The 17,003-nt window shown below is 37.4% G+C and overlaps 1 protein-coding gene across 1 annotated transcript in view; it reads left to right on the top strand.

The window, feature by feature from the left end:
- LOC139955788 (uncharacterized) overlaps positions 1-17,003 on the top strand; it is a 491,243-nt gene that overhangs the window by 367,654 nt on the left and 106,586 nt on the right. Inside the window, exons 16-17 of the mRNA XM_071955163.1 lie at positions 3,409-3,543; positions 9,226-9,564. Of these exons, the coding sequence (XP_071811264.1) occupies positions 3,409-3,543; positions 9,226-9,564 (474 nt within the window). The remainder of the gene's footprint in view (positions 1-3,408; positions 3,544-9,225; positions 9,565-17,003) is intronic.

The following is a 17,003-nucleotide window of genomic DNA, read 5'->3' on the forward strand; positions in this document are numbered from 1 at the left end:
GACATTACCAAACCTTGCAACGTCGTTCTTTCGACTAACAGGCAATGAGCGCTAAAGGCAAGACTAGCAGGATAAAGTGTAACCTGCAGAGACTATACGTGGCAAAGTAGCAAAAATGCAAGTTATATATTTGTTGTACCATGATTGATATTGATAATTGTAGAGACAGAGCAAAGATTTGAAATTAGGAATCAAAATTAAAACTTCCAGTATTGAGATACTGCATCATTGATGCTCTTGTTTACATTTTGAACAGTGTAGGATAAATATAGATGGTATCAAATACAGTAAACAGTAAATATAGAGTAATAATATAATATATGTGAGATGGAAGTAGAGGAACCAGAAATAAGTGGATACTTTTCTGGTCTGGTCCCTTTGTAACAAAGAAAATGCAAAGTACATCACCGGATCACCCACCCACCCCACCACCCCCCCTCCCCCCCCAAAAAAACAAAGTCAATATCTTATGAAAAGAGAAGGAAAGAAACATAAGAAATAAAAACAGGAAGTACAACTAAGATGGATTGCTATGCAGTAGGTATTGTTTTAGTTTTTTCTTAAAGGTATTGAGTGTTGGAGAAATTTTAATGACATGATTAAGAGAATTCCAAAAGGGTACACCTGTGCTACGAATTTGAGAATGGTTAAGACTTGTTCTAGAGTAAGGATGGTGTAGCATATTCATCGAATGAGTGTTATAAGTGTGATAACTAGAATTGTAAGCATAAAAGTTATTAAAAGCTGGTGGGAGAACACCATGATGAATTTTGTACATAAATATCCCTAGTTGGTTCTTGTACAAATCATATAAAGTTAATGTATTGGAGTCTCTAAAGAGAGGAGCAGTATGCGAGATGTAATGAGTCTGGTTTATATTGCGGATAACACGTTTCTGTAACTTCAATAAACTGTTAAGTAGAGTTGACTGTGTATTGCCCCAGACAAGAAGACTATAGTTGAGATGGGGAAGCACAAGAGCATTAAACAGGGTAAAAAGTGCCTTCTTAGGTAAAAAAAATCTTTAGTCTATTGATCACACCATTGGATTTGGAAAGCTTCTTGCTGACCTTGGAGATGTGTTGTTTCTAAGTCAACTTATCATCAATGGTTATCCCTAAAAATTAAGCATGAGGTGAAGCATCAACTTGATGCCCATCCAGTATAACATTAGTGTTACTAGAGTGTTTGACCTTGTTATCAAAAATCAGTAATTTTGGTTTTAGAATATTAAGAAAAAGTTTATTTGTTCTGAGCCAGTCAGAAATGTTTGAGAAATCACTAGCAGCTTCAGCAAGAGTATCACGTAAGTTCTTATTTTGTAGGAATACTGTGGTATCGTCAGCAAACAAGATAAAAATTGAGTTCACAGAGGACTTATAAAGAGAATATAGAGAATAAACAATAGGGGTCCTAGTATAGAACCCTGCGGTACACCAATATTACATAGGAGACCATCTGAGTGGGAATTATTAAACTACATAATTTTACAACAATTTTGGAGATACCTTTTAAACCAGTTATGGGCGGTACCACGAACACCATAGGCAAACAATTTATTTAATAAGATACGATGATCAATGGTATCAAAAGCCTTAGAAAGATCAATGAATATGGCAGCAGTTGTGGGCATATTGTCCAAACCTCTTAAAATTTTATCTGTGAGACTTAAAGCAGCCATATAAGTAGAATGATTATTGCGAAAACCATATTGGTTTGTATATATGTATGTATGTATGTATATGTGATCTTCCCGCAAGCAGGAACTCGCGAAAGAAGCCATGGAGGCTTATAGACTCGCAAGCTGACCGAAGCCAATCTCTCGGCACACATTCATTTAACGTCCATGTCAGGAAGTTGTTATTGAACAACACCCTTGCCAGACGACACACATTGCTGTCGGCGGGGAATCGAACCGGGGATCTCATGACTGGGAGACGCCGGCGTTAACCACTAGGCTATACACTCCGCCATATAGGATTTTATGTTTTGTAATAAACTTATAAAGTCTATCATATGCAAGACGTTCAATGATTTTAGAAATGACAGGCAACACAGATATTGGTCTATAATTTGAGAAATGCTTCAGGTCCCCAGACATAAAAAGTGGAATTAGCTTCGCAATTTTCAGCTCTGACGGAAAAACTCCACTTGAAAAAGACAAATTGATAATATGGGTTAGTGGTATTAAAATAATATCAGCTACATGCTTTAGAATTTCATTCGTAATATTATCATAACCAGGACTCTTGCCATTTTTAATTTAGACAGCTAATTTTACCTCCTCAACATTAGTTGGGAAAAACACAAAAGAATTTGGAATATTGCTATTTAATGGAGTATGCTGGCCAGCATGAAGCTTTTTAGCTAAATCACTAGCAACTGAAGAAAAATAACTATTAAATTCATTAACAATATCATCATCATTTGAGGACAATCCATGAGCACATGCAAATGTCTTATTGGTATCATCAACTCTCTTCTTGTGCAGGATTTTGTTGATCACTCTCCAGAGTTGTGTGGAGTCGCCCTTATGGTTCTCAATTAAAATTATATAGACCAAACATTATACATATAGGCCTATACTTGGCTCTTAAAAGTATTTATACCACCCTATTTTAATAAACACAATTGATCCCCTCTCTGCAACATTGCTTGGAGTAAGTCGCAGCAATATTTTAAGCTGAAGTGGGCCAGGTCAAACAAATTTCCATGTTTGATTTGATGGAGATATATGTTAATATGCAAGATGTATGTTCAAAACATGAATGAATGCCATTACACTTAGAAGCACACAAGTTGTATTAAAGGGAGCCTACTATAAAATGAGGAGCAATTCCGTCCGATGTGTACGTGCCTCTTACTGGTATTTAGTAGCACTATAAAGGGACAAACACAACCAGCATATTCGAGCAACAAATCTGCACTAAATAGTATCTTCCTGGTCTATTTGTGCTGTCAAATTGAGTATCTTTTACTGAGATTACATATGATTTTTTTTTTAATCCATTTGAACACTGAAAATAAAATGTTAATGAAAAACGACATCCCCGTCAAGCTAAAGAACATCACCATTCATAGTTTACGTCTCTTTATTATTTGGCATGCATGTGTCTCGTAAAGGACGATGGTTAGTGTTAGTACATGTTAAAGTCTAAATGTCTAACATACACTTCTAAATTCACATGAACAACAGAGCACCCTTCGATGACTTTCAACACTTTTTGTATAACAAATTTATATTAAAGTTAGATTAAAGCAACACTCAGCCTTTCACAGATGCATTGCTCTGATATTAAATGTCTCATTCTCTTGAGATTTTCAAGTTAATTGCATTCAAATTGAGAAATAAAACTGTAGTATTGGATGCTGACATCATCAGACTTGGTGTTTTGTTTATTTCCACAGCTTGTGAAAGAGGGAAGTTTGGTGCTGATTGTAAACAGGAGTGTCATTGTGCAGATAACAATCTCTGTGCTTTAGACACAGGTGTTTGTGAAAATAACCAATGCGAGGATGGCTGGAGAGGAACAAATTGTCAAGGTAGGTAACAGGAAAATGAGTGTCTTGTGGATCTCCAAATCATGTGCAGCACAAAGTTAACTGTAACAGATTTAAAAAACAAAACAAGCGATGATGACATTACAGACAACCTAGAACTAAAAAAGAAGGGACAGTTTTGACATGTAGTGAATCACCTATCATCAAAAAGTGAGAGCAATTTTGTTATTTGGCAAAACAAGCTTTTGCTCTGATGTTCCACTGTCTAAAAAGGTAACTTTGAGTTTGGAGTTTGAACGGTCTGGACATCAATGTATGTCCGATGGTGTTAGGATCATTGCATTGCATGAAGCACATATAACGAATGCCTACTAAGGGAAGCCTCTTGGTATATGGGCAAATACTCAGTAAACCAACACGAAATGATAACATAGAGGTTTTCCACCCCTAAAATTGATATATCCAATGTTCTGTAATGTTCAATATTACTCATTTGAAGCAAAGAGCTAGAGTAAAAAGTTTCAACTTCCTACTTGAATTTTGAAAAAATGGCCCATTAGAATCCTATAGGAAAATAACGGTTGAACATTGACATACTATACGGCAAGAAAATACAACGGTTGCAAAACATTGACATACATCACATAGATGGCAATTTTTCATAAAGTTTGAAACATACTTAGTCTTGACCTTTTCCTATGATAGCATACAGTCATGTCTAACTCACAACCAAATTAGAGTAATATATGATGTATATATCACGCTCAGTACAGCATGAAATAGATAACGGGCGAACATGTAAAAAATGTTCGACCGTTATAAATTTACATCAAAAAATGGCATAACTCAAAAGATTTGAAATGTATATGATCCATATTACTGCACTCAGAATCTTAGCCAGTAGTGGTTTATATAAACACTGAAAACATCATTTTTTGGTGCACAAGGGGCACAGTTGGCAAATTTTAAGAAGTTTGACGTACAAAAATGTAACTCATGTGTATGTCAATCTTTTTCAAACGTACCACTATACCCCCATGTGCATCATCAAATGAAGTTTCCATGGTTTTTATAAACTATTTCATGGTAGGAATCTGTATACACAAAAGGAACTACATGCACTGTATACTTTTTGAGTTTCGCAATTTTTTGTGGTACATTTATAACGGTCGAACATTTTTGACACACTGCTCGACCGTTACCTATTTCATGCGCTACTAAGCCTGATATGCATCACCTAGTGCTCTCATTTGGTTGTGTGGCAGGTATGACTATATGCCATCATAGGAAAATGTCCAAGACTATATATGTTTTAAACTTTATGAAAAATTGCCTGCCATGTGATGTATGTCAATGTGTTACAACCGTTATATATTTCTGGTGTATGTCAATGTTCGCCCGTTATTTTTCCCATAGGATTCCAATGGACCAAAATTTCAAAATTCATGTAGGATTTTGAAACTTTCTATGCTATCTCTCTGCTTCAAATAACTAACACTCATCGTAATAGAACAAAGAAAATACCAATTTCAATACTGAAAACTGCATGTGTTGATTTTCGTGTTGGTTTACTGTGTAAAGGCCCATATATGTTTACCTAGCTAAAGCTAGCATCTAGGTAACTGTAGCCTGCAGTAAAGGCTGGCATAATGAATGTCGGTACTGCATGTGGATTAAGCCTAGAGTGAAGGCAGTTACACAAAACGTAAATATTGATAAATTAAATTGAGAGATGGTGATCATTTAGCATCAACTCATTTGTCAGCATACAACTCTAATAACAAAGGACCTATATTGAATTCACTAGGCAAAATTGTTCTTTTAAGGATTAACAGATGAAACTGTTTTTGCTTTAAAACTATTTTGAAGTTTAAACATATTTCTAAGTTTAAAACACTGCGTGCACTGTGTATCAAGATGTTCAATGTCCGGTTGGTGTTTATGGTGACTTCTGCAACCTAACCTGTTCCTGTTCTGGTGGAGAGGATGCATGCAGTGAAGTTGTGGCTTACTGTGCCAATGGGTGTGCTGTACCCTGTACTGGGATAGCGTGTAATGAAGGTACAATTTTTGTATTATTTAGACTTGGTTTTAAAAATATAGTCGTAATTTGACATCTGAAAACAGTAGTCCATCAGGGCAGGCTTCAAAGAGTGCTTAAAAAACAAGTTTCGTTGCACAAATTAGTACCAAGGTCTGTTGGTTGAAGGTTGTAGAGGGATGTCCTGGGAACAATTTTTGCGATGCTGGATGATTGGAGAGGTGTTATTTTTTGAGTAAACTACAAACAAATGACGTCACTCTTATACGGTGTACGACAGTTACAACAAAGCAGTTCCTTGTCACAACAACATGAAAATGGCATTTAAATGATCTAACACTTATTAAAACCTAGATGTTTTGTTGATAGTTATAGAGGGATGTCCTGAAATTATCTTAGGAGTTGTTGGATGATTGGAGAGATGTTATCTTGCATGTAAACAACAAATGACCTCACTACAAAGTGTGGGCTAAATCTAAAATCATCAACGGCTATTCACAGCAACATGATAAGTTTTTAAATGTTACTAAACCTATTTAGAACCAAGGTGTCTTGGTTGGATGTTGTACAGAAATGTCCCAAGAATACTTGAATAGTTGTTGGATGCTAAAAGAATACTTTACGAGACAACAATAAACATATGACGTCACTGTTATAGGTTGGACGACAATTAAAACTCAGGAGTTCCTTGTAACAGCAACATGGAAACGACATAATTGAAATGTTCTTGCACTTTTTAGAAACAGGATGTGTTGGTTGAAAGTAACAGAGGGGTATCAAATCATATTTAAAGAGTTTTTGTGTGCTAAGAGATGTTATATATTAGAGTAAACAATATACATATGACGTCACTCTTATACGTTGTACGATAACGAAAATAGAGCAGTTTCTTGTCACAGCAAAATTATATTAAACATAGCTTAAATGTTCTTGCACTAACAGTATTTAGGACCAGGTAATGTTGATTGAAAGCTATATAGGAACATCTGAAGAATATTTTAACAGTTGTTGTGTGGTAAGTTGGCTCACTTCAGAGCATAATGTAGGCTAAATCGTGAGAAGTGGTCAGTTACGACCAAGATTTACATACTAACACTTTGACTCTGTGGGAAAGGGCCTATTAAATCCATAGCCAAGACCTCCCATCGATGCATACTAGTTGTTGATTGCACAAATCCTGATGATTTCTGGTATACAGGTGTAACATACTGACATGCTCGACATCTCTTAACAAATGTCTCAACATCCCGTCTAAGTTTCTTCCACCAATAATTATTGCCGATCCTCTTTACTGTCTTACGAACGCCCAAGTGTGGACATGTTGGTGTACCATGAAAGTGAAAAATAACTGTGCACCAATTCTTCTGGAACACCAGCTTTCCTGTACTCTGATTAATTAACAGCCCATCAGAATTCAACTATTAAGCGATCGTGTATCTTGTTATCAACTGGGTTTGTCTGTTGTATCTTTTGAACATGTGTTTACCAGTTGGATCTCGACCTTGACAAAGATCGAACATGTGTTTACCAGTTGGATCTCTACCTTGACAAAGATCAAACTCATTGAGATCGGGCAAAACGATCCAACACTTAATAGATTCCCCTCTAAAGATTTGACCACGTTACCCTGACTGGGTTCACATTGAGGACAAAGAAAACAATTCATTTTATTCATCAACTACTTGCATTTTCACATTCAGGCTAGCATTATAATACCACTTATGACACTCATCACATTGTACCCATTGTACCCACTTTTGCAGGGTCCCCTTTGCACTCCTTATCATAGCATGCAGTACTGTTATAATCAACAGCACAAAGTTGGAAAGAAGTTGATCTAGATAAGGCTTCAGGAATAAGATTCTGTGCACCAGGAAGGTTATGTACTACATAATCAAACTCTTGAAGCCTGAATGCCCATCTAACCAATTTCCCTTTCAAACTTTGTTTATCAACATCCAGCTTGGTGATCTGTGAACACATTTATGTTAGAGTCCTCAATGTAGGGTCGTTACTTCTCAAACGCCCATACAACGGCAAAACATTCCAGCTCTGTATCAGAGTACGCAACTATGTTTGGGTCACCTGCATTGTCCCTCTGAATAAGGGCACCACCTAAACCTGTAAAACTTGCATCAGAGTGTACTTCAAATGCGGCCTGAAAAACTATTTCTTCTAGTTGATGTTATATAGTTGGTTTTCAGAGCTCATCTAAAGTTGAGATGAGCTAAGTTGCAGAAAGTGGTGAAACATGGATTTTCTAAGATTCACAAAGTACTGTAAATAGTTTACAGCCGGAAATAGCTTACAATACAAGTACAGTTCTGGTGAATCAAATAATTTAGTAGTACATGACCCTTCATGATTTAGCAGTTTAGATGAACAAAAACAATTAAGGTGAATTGTTTATATGTAGATAGCACTCTTTGTCAAAAATCTGGTTGCTAGAGCGTATTTTGGTGGAGGTCAAAATTCATTTTGAGGTTTGCAGGTAAGCAGACAAACTCCAAAACAAATTTGGCTTTTGTGTAGGATACTTTATTCTATGTAGATGATGCCACTGTATGAGTTTTGAATGGTACTATTTCTTGGTGCAGTTCAAAGTTCAAACGAGGTTGCCAAAGAATGAAATTTTAAAACCTTTGAAATGGAGTAAGTTGTACAGTAAGTCAGAACGTTCAGCTGTTGTGAATATCATATTTGATATTTATGTTAGTCTTAGTGAGTTCTCAGTTGCCATCAATTTGGAGGTACAAGGTCATTTGAAATTGACCAAATTTATGAATTATATTTTCATAAAGAGGCACAATAAACCATAAGTGTTAAATAGGTCTGTACTGTGAACACCACATATCTTTTAAAATATATGTTTATTCATTACTATTGCAGTTCTATTTGTTTCAGAGAGCTTTCAGAGATCTTGTTGGGAGGTGGGGGAAGGGGGAGGGGGTAGTGGCAAGGCTTACACATTTGTTTTTTTTTCTGGTAGAAAATGGCAAAGATTATCTCTGTGATCTCCAGTGGTTTTAAAGAAGAAACAAACCAAAAATAAGGAAAAGAAAGGTTCAAAGTTTACATGATAGTCTTGATTATTTTGAAGACAGTGAATTTAACAGTAAGATATACAAATATTTCAAACTGAACGTAATACGTTGGCCTACAACTTTATCAGTAATACTTCCTTGGTTTTTGTCCAAGTGAATGTTCCAAATTATATTTACAATTTGAAAATTGATTGGACTATCACGCACCCATTAATTTTACTACCCTAGTATAACATGCGCCAGGTGCCGATGAGCATCTAAAATAGCACTTTCAGAAAAATAATTTAATGTCAAAATCAATCTTACAGTTGATTGCTTTTACAGTGTGTGTAACAGACACTTATTTATTTGTGGCTTCACAGCTGCATGGTTGTTCTGTCAGTGGTGTGTAGTATATTCGTGTAAGTTGTAATCCATAAGCCCTTGCAGGTTTCTCCCACAATTGTGGTCGCTTAAGCGTCGTAAAAGTAACTGCTGATATTATTATTCTAAAAATTATGACTTATCATTGATACAAACTAAATGCTGCGCACATTATCTCAGCACTGTTAATTATCATTCTGCGAGGCTTGCAAATCAGTTTCTTTGTCAAAGTGTCAAACCATTTTCAAGTAATTTTTTTTCTATTCCTGTTACCAGGTCAGTCTGATCTTCCCTATGTTGCTGTGGTAAAGAGTCCTGTGGCAACCACAACAAATCCAACTACCATTGAAGTATACACAGGTGATTCTCAAACAGCCAGTGTAACATTTGATAAAGCAGTGCTTCTTCCAGGTGGGGAAGATTCTCTGGGTTATATGTTTACTCTCAATAGTCCTAGAGTACCAGATGAAGCAATGGAAAACATCAGCAGTGAACCTGCTACTCTTACCCTACCTACTACCATGACAAATGCTGCAAGGACTGGTATCTACACCATCACGGTAACAGAAGATGGACGCCCAGTGGAATGGAGGGTCTTAGTGACAAATGAAGCAGGTATGTCAGGGTACATGTGAAGTAGTTCTAATATACAACTGCTTGGATTTAGGACCACAGGAAGGCCATTATATTATTTGCATTCTACAAAACAGTTGTTACTGTTGATTTGCTTTCTAGTCACTTCGCCCAACAACCATTTCGCCCAACTGCCATTTCGCCCAACCAGCCTGGTCATTTTGCCCAACCAGCCTGGTCATTTCGCCCAACCAGCATGGTCATTTCGCCCAACCATCATAGTCATTTCGCCCAACCAGCATGGTCATTTCGCCCAACCGTGTTGGTCATTTCGCCCAACCTTATTTTTACTAATATTCAGTCAGAATAATATTAATTTTTCTATTCCACTAGTTCAATTTCATTTTATTTTGGGTTAGGTTACTTCGTAATAGGTAAATAAAAAAGTGAGGTCCGCTCTATATCGATCGAAGTCTGAGCAGTTATTTCGGGTATAAAGGGAGGATTACACTACTTTAGGCGTTAACGCATACAATGGAAGTTATATTATTTTACAAACACAGGGGAATCGGTCTTCATAAAGACCTATCAAACCTAACCCCTAAAACACTGATCCATCCTCAAGATTCCTTAATATTCGGTTCGTATCCTGTAACGTTAAAAATTTCCGAACGTTTCCTTACTAAAGTTATACAAAGTAGAGGACTTCAAGTTTCCTTAATATTCCTTAATATTCGAACGTTTACTATCAAACCTAACCCCTGACACACTGATCGATCCTCAAGTTTCCTTAACAATCGGTTCGTATCCTGTAACGTTAACAATTCCCGAACGTTTCCTTTTGAAGTATCATATTGAATCAAGGTTGGGCAAAATGACCAGGCTGGTTGGGCGAAATGACCAAGCTGGTTGGGCGAAATGACCTGGCTGGTTGGGCAAAATGACCAGGCGGGTTGGGCGAAATGACCAGGCTGGTTGGGCGAAATGGTAAGGTTGGGCGAAATGGCTGTTGGGCGAAATGGTTGTTAGGCGAAGTGTCCTGCTTCCGTTGATTTGCTGTCAATTTTTTGGCAGACATAGAATGAATTTGTTAGGGAACGTAGCCAAGTCTAGTCTGCGCCTGGTGGAGCCACAACTGCACAATGACCCCTTACACTTTGTGCACACACGGTAAAATGAGCTCCCTAGCCCTGCAGAAGTCCTATGCAGAATGGGAGTAGCTTAAAGATATGCATGAGTAACTCTCAGAAGCAAGTTGGACGATCCTGGCACAAGCATTGCTACGTTTTTTGGTTCTGCAGACAACACACTTTATCGTTGCAAAAGTGTGCCAACCTTTTGTGTAGTTTATCTTTGCACAAATGGTTACCTTTCCAGTGTTTAAACACAGACTAATAATGAGAAAATTGTTTGTTTTGTTTCATTTCAATCATCTAATTTTCATGTTCACATGCAATTTCGACCTAATGATACATTACTAATAAGTTTATGCTGTAAATTCCATTTGTTTTATTAACATTGTCTTAAACAAAATTTGTTCAAAAATGCCAGACTGGGACTGGATTTGCGATAGTTACGTGTCAGCTAGCTGAAGACAAAACGGAAATGCGCAATAGACTTAAGTGTATGTGAGACTCAGTACTAGTTTTCCATAGATATTTAGCGGCGCGGCAGTGTTGCTGGTTGCGTTATTTGATTGGACAATAATTTTCCTGATAAACTTGGGCTATGTGTCTGAAGAATTCAAAATTTGCAATGACTTTTTTTATCGAACAGCTTTGAGATGCATCCTATTTGTACCAAATATACACAGAAGTAAAAGCTAGGCCACTTAAAAAAAAAGTTATAGTGCAGTTGGCATACGATGTGCGTAACTTAAAAATTTACTAACATGACCACATACAAACACAGTACGACAGGTAAAAGGCTATGACCAATCTTAAAAGAAAGAAGAACAAAAAAGAAGTAATATTGAGAGCAAAACATTTGACGGTAAATTTCTTGTTTGACAGATCATTGTTAAAGTAGCTACATTATGATGTAATGTTATAAAATGAAAAGATATATCTTTCTTACAATCTTTTAAAAGTTGAACTTCCGATATTTTGAAATATTCAACGTGTACAATACGGTACAAGTGGTGTGTGTTTTGGTTTATACAAAAATCTCGGCAAGTTTCCCAAAAAGTTTCTCGTACAAAAATCTTGGCAAGTTGCCAGAAAACTTTCTCTTGACACTAGATCAACACCCACTATGAATTGGTTGCGTCCTTATAACCCCTATAGTAATACCTAGCACAGGTGCATCTTCGACTAGACCACTACTGTCATGTGTGCAACTAACAATCAGTACAAAGGTCAGCTTGTGAAAGTTTGCTTTGCGGGCTTTCGTCGAGAGCGGAGATTCTTAAAACTTTGCACAAAAAATTGTATAGATATGTGTGATAGTCAAACTCATACGAAAGAAAAAACTTATACAGTCTGCGTTCACGAACGTTATATACAAGAATAAAAATAGAAATAAATGTAGAATACAATAAGTGGTTCAAAAACATTTCCCTTGATGCTGATTATAAAATTCAATACAACAGCGATCTTCCCGCGCTGGGCCGTGTGACAGCTTGTAGTATCCGAGAGTAGTCATTGACATATATCCTTGTGAGTAGGTTGGGAGTTAGGAACGCTCATCATTTAATAATTACCGTGAATGGCACTTTTACATTCACAAAATCTGTGCACTATAGTTAGGCTAGATTTTTCCATAGACTTCAGTGTGGTTAGGCTACACACAATCATGGGATGTCAGTATTGTGGAATGGGAAATGATACCGAGACCAATTGTACGGCAATAAACCAAGGCACAATGAATGCGAACAATAGACCATTGATAAGTTGCGACGGACTGTGTAAGTAAGCTCCTATTCATAAATTTCTGTCACTCTTTCTTGTTGCTAAGAAAGCCTATTGTTACGTATTCGTAGACCCAACCCACTGCTACCTCATTTACTTGCCAAGTGAAGTACTGTGGTCACTGGGCCGTGAAGAATATTCAGTAGCAGCACAATGGGCAGGAGATTTGTGCGGCACCAGGCCCAGACTAGATTTGGCTATGTTATGTACAGAAAATCAGGCTTTGTACAAATATGCATGTTTTGTTTCAGGTTAAATTTCACGATAATAATTTACAAGGCCATACATGGGAGTCAGGTTTGCCTGATTCCCTTCCCCACCCCTTCCCCTTGCTAAGGTTAACAAATGTCAACAAACCTGCCAACCTGCTTTCACAAGATTAGGAGATTCAGAAATTTCCATCCCAAAAGTATCGGGAAATTAGGGATTATTGCGGAAAAGTGGGCCAATTCCAGCTGTAAAGAGAAGAGCAATATATATGTGACATAGACAATTTCTGATTTTACCTCTGTCATATTATAGTACACAATGGACGACAATGGACTGCAATGGACCACAATGGCATTAACATTAAGATGCAATTACTTCCTGAAAAGGAAATGCATTTTGTTCTCCTGGAGATGAGCACATGAGATCCGGAGAGCATGAGGTTGCATACAAACCAGTAGACTCTTGGTAATCAGGGCAGTTTGACAGGCCAGTGTTTGTATGACTATGATATGTAGCTATAACAGTCAAGGGCGGCGATTTGTTTCAAATATTGGGGGGGAGGGGGACATTTGCTTGGGTGCAGACGCGTAGCAACTTTCATCCCCAAAATTGTTAATGCGCTTTGTGATATTTTGTATATTACTATCTAAGCGGAGTGGAGCGATTGGCGCGCAGTGTACAAGAAAATTTCTGGTTTTGAAAGCCCTCCAGATCACCGGAAATGGCACTTCACGGGCTTGAAAATGACCAACCAGATGTACACTTTTGCCTGAGAACCAAGTTTTCCCAATAGTTTTTTTTTCATTCATAACCTTTTTGGTTCCTTGCTAAAAGCAAAGGAACATGTATTCAGGTTTGCGTGTATTCAGGTTTGCGTGTGTGTGTGTGAGAGTGCGTGCGTGTGTGTGTGTGACGCTTTAGCTTGTATGCACGATAGCTCAACAAGGGAATGACCGATCATTACCATACTAAGTGGGTAGGTGGCCCATAGTAAGTAGATGATCCATATTGTTTTTGGTGCCTGCAAAGGTCAGTTAGATGCCAAAAACCAATATATTAAAAGCAGCAATAACTCCCACTGACAGGGTCTGACATGGTTGATATTTTGGGAGTAGTTGTGAATGGGGTAAGGGATCGTTTCCAAACAACGGTCATGTGATCGAAGGTCAATTAGGGTCAAAAACTAGTATTTTTGCAATAACTTGAGAACAAAATGTCCGTCAAGGTTGGGAGTTACGCTATTGTAATCCATTAGTCGACCTGCATCTAGGTGACCTTTGACCTCAGTTTGACCTCCAGTGACCTTTATCAGTTTCTTTGGTTATTTGAATTTTCGTGGACATAATCGTATCTCAAAGGTACCTTCTGATCAGATTTGTCCTTGGTTGACCTCTGTGCGACCTTCGTGTGCGAAGTTATCAGAGGTCAAGTTTTGTTTTTTAATAAGTACAGTTAGGATGGTCATACAGACTTGTAATGTTGCTTTTTTGAATCAGTGTGTCAAATTACATCTGTCTGTGAGGTCAAAAGGTCAAAGGTCAAATTTTGTAAAATATGCTCATTTTGGGAGATACGGAGCAAAACAAAAAAAGTTTGTCAATATTTTGATATGTGATAAAGCTCTTTGTGCTCTATATAGGAAACCAACTCCCACTTCAATCGGACACCCGGTTCTCAAGTTATAATGAGGGGTCAAAGGTTGGTTTTGATACCTTATTAGCAATAACGTTGTGTGTGTATATTGGAGCACATACAAATTTTAGGAGAGATTACACTTCATCGAGGGGAATATTTTTGATAAAAACCATCAGGTCATTCAAGGTTGCTTATGTGCAAAAAACTGCCAACTTATGCTAATTTTTGCAATAACTTCTAGTCACGAAGTCTGACATGGCTGATATATTGGGACAAGTTGTGAATGAAGTAGGGGCACATTTTCCGATGTAACCATGATGTGATCCAAGGTCACTAAAGTTCAATTATGGGTCAAAATTTGTTTTTTTCTGTGCAATAACTTGTGAAACTACCATTGACAGGGGTTGACATGATTGGTATTTGTGGACTAGTTGTGAATTGGGTAAGGGATCATTCCCAAACATAACAGTCCTGTGATCCAAGGTCAACAAAGGTCAATTAGGGGTCAAAAACTAGTGCAATCACTTAAGAACCAAATGTCCATGAAGGTTGGCAGCTATGCTATTGCAATCCAATAGTCCACCTGCATTAGGGTGACCCTTGACCTCAGGTTGACCTCCAATGACCTCTATAGTTTCTTTCAAGTCAATTTGAATTTTCGTGGGCATATTCCGATCTTAATTGTCCATAAGTTGACTCCTCTGCAACCTTTGTGTGCTAAGTTATTAGAGATCAAGGTATTGTTTGGTTTTGTTAAAATTCTTAATAAGTACAGTTTGGATGATTCTGTGAGTTCTAAAAAATGAGCCAACTCTTGCTCATATCAGACACCTGGTCCTCAACTGGTTCTCAAAAGGACCAACAGTGGATATTCCTTACAAGCAAGGAACCATAGTGCCCTTGGGCTCTTGTTCAAGATTGTCACCAGTCACACATCATGGTCGACCTCATCGCATCTCATGTGGAACATTGCTTTTGTAGGTAATACTACGTAACGGCCCACAATACCCATCAGCCCCACTTTTCAAGGTTTTAAGCCCATTATTTGTTCAGAATTTGAATAATAAGTTCACTTCAAAACATGCCCATAATGTTGCACAAAATATCATCTATGGACAACCAATATAGAATAAAAAAAACCTTCAACCCCTAACAGACCTGTCAAAATTGCACCAGTAGAGGGAAGTATGATGAAGAATGTTGGTCAGGGAATTTTAGAAAATTCAGACACAGTTAATTTTTTAGTGTACAAATATTAAAACCTCTTATAACAGCTACTATAAAACTTTGATATCATAAAAAAAATATGCTCAAGGGGGGAGGGGGGGCGGCCTGCCCACTCGCTGTCCTGGCTATGCGCCTGCGGTTAGAAATCTTGTAGGAAACAGGCCAAATGGAAACCCATGCATTGAACCCATATCGATGTGGATCATATGCATGATTGTATGTACTTACACTCATACACAAGAGATGTACAGACATTATGATAATAATCATGAGTGACAACATGCTATACGGTCACAGGTCACAGAAACGACCACAAAGAGTCATTTACCTCATGCAGCATGTGCTTGATGAAGTTTTAGCCACCGCCAAATATGATTTGGATAAATAATCTCACGCATTATTTTCTATTTACAGCCACACAAAAAGACTATGCCACCAATATTGGGGGGGATATTAGATACTATATACCCCCCTAAAATAATAAAAAAAATAATCAATCATAGATGGCTGGACCATCAAATGAAATCATGATATTGCATGAAAAAGCTCCATAAGATCACAAAATCTCTTTTGCAGTCATTCCAAAATTTATGGAAGGAGTTACCGACTTTTGTAGGATTTCCAGAATGTATTTTGAAAAAGCTCTTTCAAGCTGCTTTGGCTCTGAGACGATGCGACTTATGCTGTGTGAATTAGAAAAAACGCAAAATTTAAGAAATATGCGATGTAATGTAGGAACGGGTTCTGCCATCCCCCTTCTTTCTAGCCTGGGAACTTATTACTATCACATGGGCTCATTTCTCTGCAACAATAATTTCTTGGTGACCAGGCAAGATATCGATTTATAAATGTGCACATGCAAATTCCAACTTTTGTATGTAAGACTCTAACAAGATTATGAAGGTACAGTTTTTGGTTTGATGATAATCATAACCATTGTAATCGTGATTGTGTGTTTGTGTATGTGACACCTAAACTTGTGAACATGATATCTCAAGATGGGTAACCTCTGCAGTTCTCATATGGCACATCTTTCCCCATAAGTAGTACAAGAATCCTATTGTTTTGGTGGAGGTCTAATGTCATTTGGAGTCAGCAGAAGTCAAAATGTTAAAATGTCAAAATGTTGCAGCTTCCAGAACCTGGACATCAAAGGAGTTCATGTGTGCATGGAAGGATAGCCTTATGCATTGTAAAGGTTAATACACAATTTGGAGTAGGTCAGAGTTCACTTAAGGTCACAATTTAGGTAAAACCTGGAAATCCGTGTAAATTTGTGTTATCTCCAGGTAGGAAACTTTATTGGCTCACATATTTATCTATGTGACTTCCCTATGAGAACAAGAACCCTAATGTTTGGGGTGGAGGTCAAAAGTCTTTGGGGTTAGCATGTAGGGCAAAATGTGAATATCTCCAAACCTGTAGATTAAGGTCTACATTAAAAGGTCTACATTAAAGGTCTACAGGTCTACTTTTATGCATGATAGGATAGCTGCATGT

The sequence above is a fragment of the Apostichopus japonicus genome, chromosome 2, assembly GCF_037975245.1.
Source record: "Apostichopus japonicus isolate 1M-3 chromosome 2, ASM3797524v1, whole genome shotgun sequence".
Lineage (NCBI taxonomy): Eukaryota > Metazoa > Echinodermata > Holothuroidea > Aspidochirotida > Stichopodidae > Apostichopus > Apostichopus japonicus.